The sequence below is a fragment of the Poecilia reticulata genome, chromosome 8 (genome assembly GCF_904066995.2).
Source record: "Poecilia reticulata chromosome 8, P_reticulata-male-v2, whole genome shotgun sequence".
Taxonomy (NCBI): domain Eukaryota; kingdom Metazoa; phylum Chordata; class Actinopteri; order Cyprinodontiformes; family Poeciliidae; genus Poecilia; species Poecilia reticulata.
This window is the reverse complement of record NC_088837.1, coordinates 17,383,174-17,399,735: the sequence shown is the minus strand read 5'-3', so window position 1 is coordinate 17,399,735 and position 16,562 is coordinate 17,383,174. Positions and strand designations below refer to the sequence as shown.

General features: G+C 40.0%; 2 protein-coding genes across 5 annotated transcripts in view; one reads left to right on the top strand and one right to left on the bottom strand.

Annotated features, from left to right (window-relative positions):
• Positions 1 to 561: 561 nt before the first annotated feature.
• Positions 562 to 5,377, top strand: lpar2a (lysophosphatidic acid receptor 2a). The gene is made up of 4 exons (XM_008416043.3): positions 562 to 781; positions 3,332 to 4,081; positions 4,627 to 4,889; positions 5,217 to 5,377. Exons 2-4 carry the CDS (start codon positions 3,334 to 3,336, stop codon positions 5,307 to 5,309), a joined length of 1,104 nt encoding a protein of 367 aa, XP_008414265.2. The 5' UTR covers positions 562 to 781; positions 3,332 to 3,333; the 3' UTR covers positions 5,310 to 5,377.
• Positions 5,378 to 5,480: 103 nt separating this feature from the next.
• Positions 5,481 to 16,562, bottom strand: part of pbx4 (pre-B-cell leukemia transcription factor 4) — a 29,003-nt gene continuing 17,921 nt past the window's right edge. For 2 of the 4 annotated variants that reach the window (XM_008416044.3, XM_008416045.3), the window contains 7 exons: positions 14,159 to 14,403; positions 13,570 to 13,760; positions 13,332 to 13,467; positions 12,651 to 12,807; positions 11,260 to 11,330; positions 9,425 to 9,511; positions 5,481 to 8,650 (listed from right to left, as the gene is read on the bottom strand). In XM_008416044.3, coding sequence (XP_008414266.1) covers positions 8,561 to 8,650; positions 9,425 to 9,511; positions 11,260 to 11,330; positions 12,651 to 12,807; positions 13,332 to 13,467; positions 13,570 to 13,760; positions 14,159 to 14,403 — 977 coding nt within the window. In that variant the 3' untranslated portion in view covers positions 5,481 to 8,560. The remainder of the gene's footprint in view (positions 8,651 to 9,424; positions 9,512 to 11,259; positions 11,331 to 12,650; positions 12,808 to 13,331; positions 13,468 to 13,569; positions 13,761 to 14,158; positions 14,404 to 16,562) is intronic. The other 2 variants (XM_008416046.3, XM_008416047.3) reach the window with 1 other exon arrangement.

Here is a 16,562-nt window from a genome sequence, read left to right as displayed (position 1 = left end):
TTTGAAACCTAAAAGTTAAGGTAGCAAGATTAGGAATTCATTGGTTGTCTTATTTTACAAGTAGTTTACCAGAAGTGAGCCTGCAGTGAGGCTGTCTCTGGCTTTATACTGAGCTGCGACTTCGTTGCCCTCTTGTGGCCATATTGATATATTACATCAACAAAAATCAGCGGCTGTGTTTCTAGTGGGATTTCACTTTTTGAGTAACCGTCGTTTTACCCGAAGTGACTCAGTTACTTAGTTGCTTGTGGTTACTTGCTTACGTGGCAAGGATACTATAAACATACATGAAGACTAATATTTACGGGAAGGACATGGCTTACGGCTATTTAGAATGGCTAATGTTTACTGCCCCTGGTGGTCACAATTTGAAACTACAGCGGTAAAACAATCAGAACGCCCAAACCCAGATATGTATTTTTTTTTCTTTTTTTTTCATTAAAGACCGATGTTTTGTGGTTAATTTGTAAAGTTATAAAAACATTGAATATAAGTCTCAAGACTGTGTGAACAATGTGTTCCGAAGCTCTATGTGAGGCAGGAGGACATTGTTTGTCCGTTTTTTTAAGCGGTACTTGGAGGCAACATCGTTTACCTGTTGTTCAGGTCCAGCTGTTTCGTGTGAGAATGATTCAGAGACGCGTATCCGGGAGAAGTGCTAGGACACATGTACTGTCAGTGCTAACTAAAAAAAAAAAGACTTTCTCCTTCTTTTGACGTAAAGTCAAGTCACCTGATTCATAAAGGAAATGTCCGGATGGAGGAGACTCTAAAGTGAAAGGTAGGTTTATGTTCTTTGAATAATTTGAGAAAGAGTCCGCGGTATATCACACTTAATCAGAAATGAAACCATTTCCTAAAGTTGGGGAAAGAAAAAAAAATTAAAGTCTATAAATTTACATATTGGTAAATGTGATTATTGAAAAGAAAAGGAACTTTTTGGCCAACGTTGACATGATTTTTGAACTTTGATCATCCATTCTGCCTTATTTTAGCCGTAGCTATAAAATAAAGCTTGGAATGCAGGTGATTCACACACGAACTCAAGTAATTACTTTACCTGATTAGATAAGTCAGCACGACTCATCTTTTATTGTGCAAAGAAACAGAGCAGCAGTCACGTTTTATTAGTCGAATAAGATCCTGAAACCATCAGGCGTTGATGACAAATTAGTGCAAATGTCGACCAATAAATGAGGATCTGTATGATCAAAAAGTGAGATCTGATATTAAATAAAAGAAATAATTTGCTTCAAAGTGGATAACATTGAATATTAAAGCTAATTTGTGAGTAAATTTTGGCCTTTAGGTGGAAAGTTTTTTTGGACGCTTCTTCAGCCCCTGGAACCACAAATATATTTTTGGAGGGATTGAAAATACAGCTGTGTTCTAAATAACAGTAGTGTGTTTTAAAGAAGTGAATCTCAAAATTCTCATAGTTGATGTCGATGCATACAAATGCATTGGGGAATAATGTATATTCTATTACAGAGCAAAACATAAAAGAAAAAATATTCAGAATGTGTTATCACTGCAAACATTGAATATTAAAATTAATATTAGATGGCTAAAAAAAAAACCCATCTCTGTCTAGATTTTTCTTTACTTACTCAAACTTTCCCTTGATTTCGAGAACTTTTTGACCAACTTCTGGGGTCTGTGACAGGTTTTCCAGCCCAGGACTGATTTCCACAATTCTCAGCATTTTTTCACTTCACTCTACAATTCCTTACTAAAGTATTGTAGAGTATTGGAGTGGTCACTCTACGTCTGTAACATTGTTGGCCTTGGACTAAGATGCCGGTCACTTTTGTACTCGGGAGTCTCTGTGATTTTGAAGCAACCATTTAAAATGGGTTTCCTCTTTGGTGCAAGGTGACATGTCTCACATATTTTTCAATTATCTGTGATCTCTGATATGCAATAAATAGGCCTGACATTACAGTATGGGAAGCATCTCCATAACATGATGCCCGAGGCACCATGCTTCACTGTGTGGTGTGGCTTGTATTCGGCGTTTGGAGGTTGTCTAACAATTGAGTGTCAGTGAGTGTTTTCTTTTTGTTTGTTTCTTTTTTTTTGGAGAGGTTTGATCTGTACTAGATGTTCTTTGAGTCACCCTGAAGGAGATCATTGGTCGAGTCTTTTCCATTATTACAGTTCTTTTAATTGGTTTGAGGAGTACTTTTCCATTTTCTTGCGTGTTTTTTTTTTGGTTTTGGTTTCCACTTTAAAGCAATCCTCTGGAATCTGTGGCATTATTTGAGCTTTGAGAGCTAATTAGTTGCTCCCATTTGTAAAAACAATGCATTGTTGCCCCAGTCATGCATCGTAACAACTGCAAAAGTGATGAAAATAAGAGCAAAGATTCTCTCAGCTACAGCTGCACATCCATTTTAACCATATTGGAAAAAGGTTCAAATCAAACCTTAAATGTAGAAAAACGCATAACGGTTCTACGCTTATTTTTTTTTAAAAAGTAAAGCCAGAATGAACCATTGAGTTTAAATGATGAAGACATCCTGTAATGCAATTGCTTTTGTGCAGAAATGTTGGTCCACTTCTCTTCGCAGCTTTACTTTTTACTCAGAGTTCTTCTTGGTTGAGTCTTTATACCTCCAGCTTGACAGTTTCTGTGAGGTGTTTGTGATGATGTCGTATTTGGTTGTTGCTAAATATCTGCAATGGGAGCAACGTTTGCTCCTCTAAAGGACATTGCTTCAGACGTTTTGTGGGTTATTTCTTTGAAATACAACTTTGCAAAATGTCTTGGGGGGCGGGGAGGGGCTAATAAGTCAAGCACAATAATACATGATGCTTCTCCACTCCTTTCAAACAGGCCATACAGGTTCGGTTTCTTTCTACTTGCATTTAACACACCACGTAATCCCTGCAGAGTCTCAGCTGTTGCTTTTTTTTCTCTCTCTCTCTAATGTTGGGCTAAAATTGTTGGGTCACATTCAGAAAAGGTCAATGCTCAAGTGAAAAACCTGGTGATTTGAGTTAAAATTATTTGGAAATTGTTTAATCCTTTTTAGATTGAACAGCAACACTTGTAGTGAGGAGACGATTTTTTCCTTAGTCCTATGGAAGCAGCAAGGGTGAACTTTTACTTTCTGCTTCTCCATTTTGTTTTTGTTTCCTCAATGAAAATGCAGAACCTGATGTGTTTTTCACGACGCATAGATTCAAAAATTGTAGTAGCCGGTAAAGACCAAACCACTTTTGAGTTCTAATATGTAAATTTCTGTAAAATGGAGGATGTGGTTTTAGTAGTTGCATGTTGTTCTCCCTTCAACATTTTCTGCCTTTTTTTTCTTTTTCTTTGCAGTTATGACCATTGACAACATTACGTCGGACAGCTGCTACAGCAACCAAAGCGTCACCTTCTTCTACCAACATGCGGATAAAGCGATCGGAGGAAACTGGACTACACGGGACTACCTGGTCCTAGGACTAGGCTTGCCCTTATCTTTCATAGTGGTGTTGGCCAACCTGTTGGTGATGGCAGCCATCCTCATGAACCGCCGCTTCCACTTCCCCATTTACTACCTGCTGGGAAACATGGCAGCAGCAGACTTGTTTGCGGGTTTGGCCTATACCAACCTGATACTCAACACGGGACCCTGGACAGCGACGCTCACCAAGAAGCAGTGGTACATCCGCGGGGCTTTGATTGACATCAGCCTGACTGCCTCCGTCGCCAACCTCCTGGCTGTGGCTGTGGAACGCCACCAGACCGTCATCACTATGCAGCTGCACAGCACCATGACCAAGAGGCGCGTGGTGCTGCTCATCATCTCCATCTGGGCCGTAGGGATCGTCATGGGTCTGGTGCCGTCGCTGTTTTGGAACTGCGAATGCGATCTCGCGGACTGCTCCACTGTCGCGCCCCTCTACAGCCGCCGCTTCTTGATTTTCTGGGCACTTCTCAACCTGCTCACCTTTTTCGTTATGCTGGGCATGTACTCTCACATATTCTTTCACGTGAAACGCCAGGGTCGCCACACTTCTCAACACGTCTCGGAGGCACGGCAGCAGACCGTCATCAACCTGATGAAAACCATTTCTATGGTGCTGGGTAAGGGCAAACACATATTTTTCAGGAACGCAAACAAATGCTTTACAAAGTGCAGACTCGTCGAGATTACATATCTTGCATTTCTCTGCAAATCAGTTTTTTCTTGCCTTATCTTTGTTTTTGTAGGGGATTTAAGTTGGAATTGTTCCATCTTATAATCCAGTGTTTCCCAACCCTGGTCCTCAAGGCACACTGTCCTACATGTTTTAGAGGTTTTCCTGCTTTAATTCGCCTAATTCAACTGATTGCAGTTCAGCAAACGCCTGTTATATTCAGCTGGACTGAAGTAAGGAAATACCTAAAGCATGCAGGGCAGTGAGGCTTGAGGACCAGGGTTGGGAAACTCTGTTATAATCTACCTTTCTACTCCTCGGGTGACTAAGTTCCTGTCTGTAAATATGTTCTGCACCATTGATGTTGCGCAACCATGGAGAAATGTGACCTTACACAGTTGTGCCACAGCTCGTCAGGCATCATCAGTGGAAAAAAATGTGCATGAGTTGTTTACTCATTTCTGTCCCCATAAACGATCCACATCTCTGCAGGCGCCTTCGTGATCTGCTGGACACCTGGCCTCATCGTTCTCCTCCTGGACGGGCTGCAGGGTAAAAATGGCAACGCCAACAAGTACGAGAAATACTGTTTGGTGATAGCGGAGTGCAACTCTCTGGTCAATCCGATCATTTATTCCTTACGCGACGGCGAGATGCGGAAAACGTTCAAGTGGATCCTTTGCTGCTTCTGTCGACATGGAGGCTGTCAGCCGAGGGAGACTCTGTCGACAGAAATGGACTCTCCATTGAAAGAGGTAACTCATCAAAATGGAGCCAGGGAGTCTACACGCACTCAAAGCACCTCGGGTTACATGTTTCACTTTGATGGCAGCTCTTCAGTTTTTTTGTTTTTCCTCTGACATCCTATCATCCCATCTGTGAGCCATTCCAGTTTCACTTCTTAAGAGCAGAATAAACTTGCTTGTTCTTACTTGTTAGCGGTTATCTTGTCAAACTTATATCTTGGAACAAGGATACCATCTAGTGATTCATCTTCTTTTTTTTTTGAGTAATTGTGTAAGTAATTGTCTGACCTTTTCTGCAATTGTAAAACAAAAACTTTTTTTTTTTCTTGTCTGCAGAAATCTCTTATCTACAAGTTGGAAGATTCAGTCTTGTGGAAGAATCCGGACAGAGACAGTAAAGATGGCAAGTGGACAGACTCTGTGGTATGACAGAAAATCAAACGCATTGTAACCGTAGTGTATATATTTGTAAATCTTGTGTTGACGTTAAAAATTTTTGAATGAATTAAAGGAAGAAAAAAATTAGTTGGCATTCGAGAAGTTTTTTTTTTTCCCCTCTTCGGTCTTTGTGCAGCTAACAAATTCACCTAAAAATCAACAGATGGTGCAATCTCTCCTTTTATTACATTTGACTATCACAAGAGCATTTGTGACAACTTATAAAATGAAACACTCCTAAAATGAAATACTGAAAAAAAAAAAATCACACTAAATTGTTTTTTTTATTAATTTTCTAATAAGAACACTACAATTTTGTCATATTCTTCCGTTTTGTTTTACTCTTTCTAGATCAATTCTAAAGTTGAGGTATAAAAGGAGTTCATACAGACTCACAAGTCTGAAAACAGTGGGGTTATATACAAGAGAAATGGAAAGACAGAGGTAGAGAGAGGGGTAAATACAAGGGAAAGAGGGAGATACAAATATACTAATAAAAACAAACAAATGAAGGTTTACAAAGACATTTGGTGCTGTGGAACTAAACCAGCCGAATGATCAAAATACTTGTTAGTTTACAATAAGATCATTTTTATTGATGAATTACAACGCGGCTGCAAAATGCATGAGCTCACAAAGTGTATATATTGACATCAAGTATTTAGGCATTGATGTTTCTGCTGTAATAAATTGAGGTGAATGGCAATAGTGGCAAATCACCGAGGCAACAAACGAGGGGAAACTTGTAGTCTAAGCATTCAAGAAGTGAAAACAAACCCAATGTGGACATTTTTAAAAAAGGACAAAATAGTTATAGGAAAATAAAATAAAAATAGTTCCACAGCACCACATTACATTTGTTCATCCTACACTGCAACTTGGTTATGTAACAAAAGATCTAAATAATATTCAAAGCCAATACAGAGTTAGCGTGAATCCTGTGAAACAGTAGATATCTCAACCAAACAAAGTTTTATAAAAGAAAAAAAAAGAAAATGTACTGAAACATTACACAAACTGTACAGTGACATCCATTACAACAAGTAGAAAAAAAGGGGCGGCATGATAATTTGGTGTGACGACGCCTTTACTCGAGACGCAGCAGCAACGAGCTGCTGCGAGAGACAAAACGGGAAATGAAACGCGAGAGAAAAACATGTGACCGGCTTTCAAGCTCAGCTTCTGTTTTGTAACATGGTTCAAACAAACTTTAATGACAAATCTTAACAAGGCTTTACCTCACTATCAAAATGCTTCATTGTTCACGTGATCTTTAATGTATAAAACAGCTTTAACGAATGGAAATCGCCAAAATGTGGCAGGTTTGTCCTGCACACAAATTAAAGAGTTTTACTACACCCAGTGCTGCCTCTTTTTTTGGTAACAGAGGAGAGAGAGAAGCCCTTGCCCAATTGGCCATGGAACATAAAAAGATGGAGTTTTTTTTTAGTTTTTTTTTTTACCAGATGGTATTAAAGGACAAAGAAAGGGCAGAGCATTTCTTTTATGCTCACAATCAAATCACAGGTGTGATGAGTGTTCACTCCACCCATCATTTAAGAAGCCCCATTTAAAACAAAACCAAAAAAAAAAAAAAAAAAAAGAAACCAACTTGAGGCATGATAACACCACAAAAGAGACACGGGTACAAACAGAATTCCCTCCTCTCCTCAAATGTAAAAGGCGACTGCGCACCAATGTTTAAAAAAAGTAGCATTATTACATTGCTGAACTTTGTATATTTGGTTTTGGTACAACATCAGGTTGTTAACATGTTGCCTCAGGCTCACAAGCTTAAGTTTCAAGATGGGGAAAAAATCTCAGTTGAACCCCACCTCGCTGGTGGAAGCACCCAGTCTACGTAATGCTTACAAAGTTCGAAGGAGCACCAGCCAGTTCGACTAAGATAATCCCAGGAACCTTTTACACGTCCACACAGACGCATCAACACGTGATGCACTTTTTATTTTTTTTTTGGTTTTGGTCTGACTGTAATAGTTTTACCTTTTATTTCATTTCATTTTTTTTCTTCTCGTTAATACAAATTAAGCTAAAAACGTAAATGAAAAAACGGTATAACACCTAGAAGTCCTACATGCATGGAAGACAGTCACATTTCTAAGTTCATGTCACATTTGTTCCAGTAATACATCGATGCCTCGTGATCTTTCCACCCTTCGTTTTGTCATAAAGATGTCGTATTGAGCTAATTTTTGGTGGTGGCTGGTGCATTCTTGGTGAAACAGCATTAGATAATAGTCTACAATCAAATAAACTAGTGGACAGAAAGAAAGAAGTAAAGTCTACAAGCCATCTACCAACACCCTCAATGGGTTAGCAGTGGAAAGAGCTATTGGTTACATATGCTCAACCAAAGATGTTCTCCTATTCTCTTCACACCAGCCCTACCGTCTCTCGTCCTGCCTGGTTCGGAGCAGTGATCCCCCTCACCTTCCTGGAAGGGTAGAAACCCATAGCAAGGATGCTAACATCTGTGCTTGACACATCGTTTGTGTCGGCTCGGAACGAGAACAGCCGACAAGTTGTGAGCTGTACGTTTTGGGGACGGTTGCGTGCACCTCTGTGCAAAATGTCAGTTGCTCACCTTAAAATCCTAACAGAAGGATACATTGATGCAACAGTGTCTTGTGTTGAATAGGCAGAGGGTAATCTCAGAGGAACACTGGGGCAGCACTTTGGTACAAGCAAGGTGAGCTAGAGCTCCCTGGTGGTCCGTAACCACAGTTTGGCTGTCAGATGCCAAGGCTTCAGCAGATACGGGCAATTACACACAGTTTCCCAAAGCAAAGAGTTGAGTGTAAAGGTCAAACAGCACATGAACAAGCCGTGGGAGTACTGTGTAAAGTTAACGTGCATATACACATAATGTACAGACATCATGATCATCTACACAGCTGGATGTGTTTTTTTTTTCTTTTTCCCCAAAAGTCCTTGACAATAAGGATGTTTTTCTTTATGTCTCTGAGCTCCATTCCCCTTTTTTTTTTTACTTTTAAAGAGCGGAGAACTGGAATGAAGGTGAAAGGAGAATTTCCTCCCAGCTACTATACAGCTGTCATGTGGTCCAGAACAGCAAGTGTGAATGAAATGTGTATACAACTTCATGTGGCCTGTTCACAAGGGAGAAATGAAACAAACAAAAGAAGAAAAATAGGAACACAAGATGATTTTTAACAGCAGACCACAGTGGGAATAAAGAGAAGGCAGGTAAAGCCACCAGATCAGTTGGAAGTGTCAGAGTGGACGCTGCCAGGTGGACCAGGAGGGGAGGTAACCGAGGGCGGGTTGGTGGTGTCCTGCCAGCTGTTAGCCTGCAGTCAGACAAGGAGGGAAGCGGCACAGAGATGAAGACTGATGACCAATTTCTTACCTTAATTGTTTAAAATATGCTACCGGTGTCCTTGTTGAGGAAAATCCTGGTCAAATAACTGAGCACAATTCACATGCAATTGAAATATTTCTGCAAGCGTCAGGAAGTTTACCTTTACGGCCGTAATTTAAACTTATGACCCAAATAAATTGTGAACAAGTAAATTGTGTTTAATGCTTTTTTTTTCTTTTCTACCCAGGATCATGGTGTATGTAGTTTTGTTACGTCATATTAACATCTAAATTCTTCCACTAGAGCTGCAGAGAAAACGGCAAATGTTGCAGGATGATGCAACGAATGGACGACAACCACATCTACTGTAACACCTTGAAATGTTGGACACATTTTAAGACGTATAAAAATGAAGACAAGTGGATGACTGCAAGTTGCTAATGGCTATAGCAATTTGCAAAATTTCTCAATCTCTGGAAATCAGAATTTTTAAAACGGCAATGAAATGTAATTGGTATAATATATTAAAAGTTGGTGCCATATTTTAAAATACGCATTTCTTTAAGCTGTTTGTAAGCTGAAATTCATATGTTAAAAAAGCTTCGAATGGCAGAAAAAGCAAGCTACTGAACCAACATTATGAAGATATCCGACTGGATGGATGTCATTTTTCCCTCCTTAAATTTCCGATAACATGAGAATACAGCAGCGGTCGCTAACTCGGCTATCGAAATTATAACAGCACAGACTTGAAGCTACTTACATCCAGGCGATGAGGGGTGAAGAGGCCGCTGCTTGACAACTCCTCATAGCCGCCCGTCAGGTGTGTAGCACGGTGCAGGGTATCCACCTGTGGAAAAAAAAACATTTAAAGCTTAACATTTTTAATGACAGAAGAAAATGTCATTAACGGGTCAACAAAGTGCAGCTGGTATCCACAAACTTCGACATAATGCCAGAGAAGTAGGGTGCATTTCTCGAGCCCCTTTTAGGTCACACTTTCAATCTACAAATGTCCTGTCAGCTGAAAGGTCCCGATATGAAACAGTGGTTTAAGTCGACCAACCAAAATAACCGCTTGATCGTCTTTGGGAGCAAAACACAGACGTCCAATCACTGTGAGCAGAAAGAGCCAGGCAGAAGCGTGAAACCAGGCTGACCCGATGCGGCTTAACGCAAAGATAGCAACAGGATGTTGCAAAAAGAACAGATGCAAAATTATCCTCCAGTGCTCGTCTAGTCTGAGAACTATTTCAATTCACAGAAAGCTGTGTAGATGGCGTCCAAGATAAAGGTTGAGGTTGTATTTGTGAAGCGATCTGAAAGAGCCTTCAAGTGTAACCAACCCCAAAATCAACTTTTTTTTTTTTTGCTGATAAACAGTTTGCATAGATTATTCAGGGTTGCATCTTAATGTTTCTGTGTGAAGTTTGACATCGCATCAATTTTTAGTTCCACGTTATTTGTGATGGTCCCTTTTGTCAAACGGTGCCTACACAGTTGAATTCTCATTTGTTTAAAACACTACAACTTTTTGTCAGTCGCCCCAAGTGGGTATAAAAGCATCTCCCTCGGACACACAGCCCCAGCCTGGTGGCGAGTCAGGCGATGGAATAGCAAGTGTGGTCAACGGCGATAGTCAGCTTTACAAATGTGTGATTTATTTGCAATGTGGATACGGAGTGGAATCTGAGTGGGTCTCCTCTGCTCTGACTATCGGCATACTTCAGGACAGAGCAGTCCTGAAGTATAAATATAGCGACAAAGTTAATAAGTTGATAAAAGTGCATCTTTTGTTCCGACTACAGACCCATTCAGCCCCTCTCCTCCCCAACACTTGGCCACTCTCCTCAGGTGTTTCTTGGCTCCACCCAGCTGGAATTTTTTTTTCTAAATTTCTCAGGCTATGCTTTCACAGGGGTGGGGTTGGGGTATAATTACACTTTAAGTGCCTTGCTGAGCAATCAGCCATACCAGTAAGAGAAAGTGAAACCAAACAATAAGTCTGATTTGCGAGCCCCGTATAAAGCATTACAACAGAAATCTGTGGATTTTTAACAAACGGCAAAACACCACTTTCAACAAATAACCACTGAACACAAATAAAAACTAGCTACATGGATAAAGGGGTTAATACAAAATGTTTGGATATGCATGGAAAAACAAGAACTGGCATAGACGGGAAGCTGTGATGCTGTTGGAGGAACAGGATTGCCTAGAGGCAAAGAAACTGACCATTAATCAAAGAGATTATTGGTTTGAATGCCATCCTTTATACATGGGTTTGTTTCAGCTGCATGCTTTGAGTTGAACAGCCTTGATTAAGAGCTCTGATATACCCTGTAATGGGTTTTGACATATATACGCAAGATAGAAAATCCAATACTTTCAATATCCCAATTCTCTCTAAAGAAACAATGGTCAGTTTGCACTGTGGTGGGGCAGGATCTAGCGGTAATATCAAAGGTTCAGTCAGGACGGGATCCGACGAGGGGTCAGAAGGAGTTAGGCTAAGGGAAAATATACAGGGATGCTCTGCGGACGGTTTACACCATGGGGATCAACTCCATCAACTCTGCAGCTGTCCTCTTTGCATACCTGCAGCTGTAGAGAGGGGGTAAAGTTGAGACCCTCACCATTGAGGGAACGTTGGCCAAGGTAGGTATCACCTGCATGAGAAAAGCTGTTTGACCCTGGTGACCCTTAAGAAAGCATGCGTGCATGTTTTTTTTTTTTATGTATATAGTTGGGTTGTCCTTCTCTATACATCCATATACAGTTAAAATCAGATCATTTCACACATTGTATTAAAAACTTTAAATCTAGCTAAATGTTTCCTGTTTTAGGTCAGTTAGGATTATTTATATTTGCTAAATGCTATAATCTATGGAAGATTTGTATTTGTTCTCTTTACCTTCTTTACATTAGCAGTTCAGAAGTTTGAATTAAGTAACAATAATGTGACTTTTAACAACCCCGGTAGGAAAGGTTCTGTGTTCCAGAGAAGAAAAGCGTTTTTGTATTAACTCGACAAAAAACTAAAAACAAAACTTGCAACGGTGCTGGCTGAAGCAAGTTAAGAGATTGTCCTTATCTATACTAAAATGAGATGATGGTGGTACAACCATCATCTGAAAGGTCAATAAGAGAGGAAGAGGTCATTACTCCAGAAGCAACACAAAAAGGCAAGTTACAGTTTGCAAATGACCATAAGCACAAAACTAAATATTGAAATGTTTCAATTATTTGTGTTACAATTGGCCAAATTGATTACAAAGTGGTTCAAAAGGAAAATAAAATCAATGTGATAGCCACTCCATCACAAAAACATGATTTCTCTCGCATAGAAAAAAAAACGGGGGATGAAATTTCACACAATTACTGTCATTTATGCCTGTGCTGCATTCAGATTTTACTAGTTCAATTTTAACAACAAGAAGATCTCAGAGGAAACGACCGTGGCTCACAGTGCAAACTAACTACATGCCTGACAGTATTAACTATTTTAGTCACCCACGGAAACTTTCACGTTCCTCCTTTGAGTGTAGTTGGTGATAGAAACCTTAAAACAGAACACAAGATGTCTGTGGAACATCAAAAACCAAAACGGTAAGCCACCAAAATCCCTGTAAAGACCTAGAAGGACAATTCATGACAAGAAAAGACATACAACTTCTGATATCTCACAAATGAGATAAAATATATGTAAAGTCTTTAAAAAACCTTAGCACTGTTCAAGAAAGACTTTCCGTATTCAAGATGCTGCATGACTTGACTAGTAAATGCATCAACACTTACTTCAAGATAATAAAAGAAAATTCCCCAAACGTCTGTCGCTTATAAAATCTCTCAACACAAAATGCCAGAAAAAGATCCGGGTGTCGCCCAGAAACCAGAAAAACCAGCAAAGGCTCAGAAACAAAAAATAAATCCTCACCAATAAAAACCAGGAAGTAGGACTATGAGATGAGGACGGATTGTGCCAATACCTGAGTTGGGTGTTGCTGGAGAGTTAGCCTGACTGGCTTGCGCTGACACATTCGCAGCATCCACCGCCGTTTTAACCGCGTACAGATTAGCTTCTTCCTGGAACTTACCGATGTTCTTCTTGTAGCGTATTCTCTTGTTGCCAAACCAATTAGAGACCTGAGGAACACATGGATTTCATGTTATAAAGTCGTGAATAAACATTTGTTTAGCTGCAGAATCACCCCTAAAGCTAAAAAAATAAAATAGGCAGCCATGACTCTACCCAGTTTGTACCAGTCTGCTCAAATTGAGGACAGTCAGTATAAATTGTTGGCAGAAAATTGTTTAATGAGTAAGAGGTAAAGATGAGACTGTATGAGAGGGGAGCCGTTCCAGACTCAATTAGGTTAATTTGGTTTGACAAATCGTGCAGCCTGCTAACCCTCAGTGCACACAGTTGTTAAGTGTGTGATCCCCAAAGCGTTGGTGTGTACTTCAAGTCTTTTTAAATCCATAAAGTCTGTAATTTGTATGGTGCATCCCTAGATATAGCTAAAAATGGCAACAAACCTGTTAGCTTGTAAATTACATTTCTTTTCACCAGAAAATAATATTTCAAAGCTGTCGGGATTTAACAGATGGTGACCTTCAGTTTGCTTTACCAGCAACTATTTTGGATAGCAGCTGTGTAAGCGATTCACCTGAGACACAGTGATCCCACACTTTTTGGCCAGTTCCTCCTTTGCTTCCTCGCTGGGGTAGGGGTTAGACAAGTGGGAGTAGAAATACTCGTTCAGTACTTCTGTAGCTTGCTTGTTGAAGTTGCGCCTCTTACGTCTGACGCGCACAAAAGAGATCATGAACAACAGGTTGGGCATTTGAAGTACATGTCAAGCATACCGGTGTCGCGTAATTACAACCAAAACAACAAAGACGGACCTGGCATCAAGGAAGCGTGAGCGCAAAATCATGACCGCCTCGCAGGTGCTCTGTTTGAGCTGCATCTGGATGGAGCTAAATTTACGGTGGATTATGGCCACCATGCGTTCAATCTCCTTGGGAGAGATGGGCCGTGTGCGAGACTGCTCCCTCAGCAGGTTCATTACATGGTTGGTGAATTCACTGCAGGCCTGGGGGAAAAAAAAAGACAGAAAGGAGTTAAGTGCTATTGTTAAAAGATGGGATGAAGTGCATGTGTTACTGAAGGGTACAGATTAGTATGAGTCCTGAATTGATCAGATTAACTTCATATGAAGGAGTATTATAAGGATTAAACTGTAGATCCAATCATCAAAAAACACTAATATCAGACTGATTGATTGATTAGAGCCTCTCTAACAATAGTTTCAGCCATTTTAGACTGCAATAACTGTCCAAGTGCTAAAATAAATAAGAGTATTGAGGAATTGTTTCAGTTCCCATTTTATATCCGTTTTTCTATTCGTGCATTACTTTTGCAAAGCCAAATAAAATGAAGAAAAGGGAGGCTTAGTTCAAGTTCAAAGGTTTCAGTCTGCTCAGAACAAACCTGTTCATATTTCTCCAGCTCAGAATGATATATCTGACGGATCTGGGCAAGTTTGGCTCTGTAGTCAGAGTGTTCGATGCTGCTGTCGGTGGGCGAGCCCCCCGCCGCGGCTGCAGCTGCAGCGGCTGCAGCCGATCCCCCGCCTTTCTCTGGTCCTGACACGCCCTCTGCAAGCAACATGTTGTCCAGCCGCATGATTTGGGGGTCTGGGGGGTCTTCTTCCTGTACACCTCGTATACTCAGAACTAGAGAGGAAAGAAAACACACGAAAGTCAGACAAGTAGGCTCGGCAACTACAACCAAGAGTCATTATGAACAGACAACTGGATGTGACGAAGCTTTATTACTTGAAATAAAAAAAAAACGAAGAGCTGCTCTGTTAAAACTCAGGAATGTTTATCGTCCGATTGGTCGGCTAGAGGGTGAATTTTCTTTAAAGCGTGGAGTTGCTCTTAACAAACAGCAGAGGGCAGTGTGGTCTCTCGATGGCAGCCTGCCAGAGATAAGGGCATGAGGCATGAGGCCAGTAATAGAAGTGCATGTGCTGTCACTATGAGCCCCAGTGGCCATAAGTATAGTTATCAGTCGCTGCTCTCCACCACTGTATTATACCAGGACCTCTGTCAGCCTACAGCCTTGCTCTCATCTCTCTCTCGTTCACACATACATTTCCACACGTACACACTCGCCCTTACAGACACCACTCCGTTACCAAAGTTTTAACTTCAGACAATAATCTTTTCTCAGGGCCTGCAGCTTTTAACACTTAACTAAATTTCCTCCTGCCCTCATTGCGTTTCAATCATTCAACTTCAGAAAGTAAGCGCGGAAGCCTCTTGAACAAATCACTTGTGTCTTCACTTTAGTAACAAGAGTTAGAAACTTGTAGGAAATTACGACATGTGATAAATGATATGCGGTTGTTTATTATATGTTTAAATCTCATTAAAGTAAAAGTTTTTTTGTATGTCAGACTGTCATACAGAAACATTAAGAAATACTGAACAAATATAATTACTGGATAACGATTCTTAAGTCAAGATGAATTAATTTGCATTACAATGTAAATATTGGTTCAACCTGTATTCACAGGTGTGGGTTATTTTAAGTGGACAATAGATTCAGATGTGTATTATGAAAGTAATAGCAGTTGGTTAAATAACGGGGATAAATAATCCCAGCAGTGACTGTGTGGCGTTAGGTAATTTAATGATTTTTGTCAAAATACGAAATTTTTTAGAACTTGTTCGAGGTGCGTTTTTACGTCAAATAAGTTTTTCGCTCCAAATTCATGTGCTTCTCTGTTCACTTGGTTCAATTTTTTTTTAGGATTATTTACAATAAAATTGTGATTTTATATGTGAAGCAATCAAGGGCTACTCATTGGTGTAAAAGAAAAAAAAAAAAAGAAAAAAGAGAGATCTGAAGACAGTTTTCATTTTCTTTTTTGGCCAAGTTAATTTGCTAAGTTTTTCCACCGCATTACCAGGCCCACCTTTGCTTCTTCGCTAACTTTTCTTATTGTTTCTGCTTGCCTTTTTCTCTCCCTTCCCTTATGTTTCTTCTCCACCAAAGGCACATTCCTGCTGTGTTGCTCCCCCATCTCAGGGCTTAGGAATGCAGCAGACCCAGTTGCCTGAACTAATGACCCTGATTCGCCCATCTCTTTCCCTCCTTTTCACTCTCTTCCCCCCCCCACTTTTAAAAACACAAACGACCTCTGCACTTTTTAGCTTTTTAGTCAGATAGCCAACAACTTCTTAAAAACGGGCCGACAATTATCAAATTAACTTGTTTACCAAAACTTTTTGTTGCGAGTCTTCTGATTGAAGCTTCAAGGAAAACGATTAAGGTGGTGAAGATTTGTGGGTTTTTAAATCAAACAAAGTTTTATTTCTCACTTTTGCTCCCCAGTGAGCCGTACAATGACCTACCGACAAGAGGGCAACTGCTGCTTTTGGAGCTTCTCACCTAACCACCCCCCCTTCTCCTTTTTTACTGTGACTCATTATGGCCCCCAGCTGTAGCCTAATGCCCCAACATTCCCCTAATTACTCCAATTAAGCTGTGATTACCCAGAATTGCACTCATGCACAATCTAGTGGCCCAGTGATATTACAGCAGCTGTTGAGATGAGTTAAAAATAATGTTAAAGAAAGGACTGTATTATATATTGAAAAAAAAAAAGATTACAATAAAAATCACCAAAAAGTAAAATTGACAGTTTCTGAAAGCTGAAAATATCAGAACTGCACACACAAAGTGCAGTCGTTTAATTGTGGCCAGTTACTTTTTTTGTTGTTGTCCACATAAATTATGTAGGTCTCCATTAGGAATCCTAAAAAAAAAATTAAAAAGAGCTGCAACTGCAAAACACTAATATTTTTTAAGACAATAAGACAGG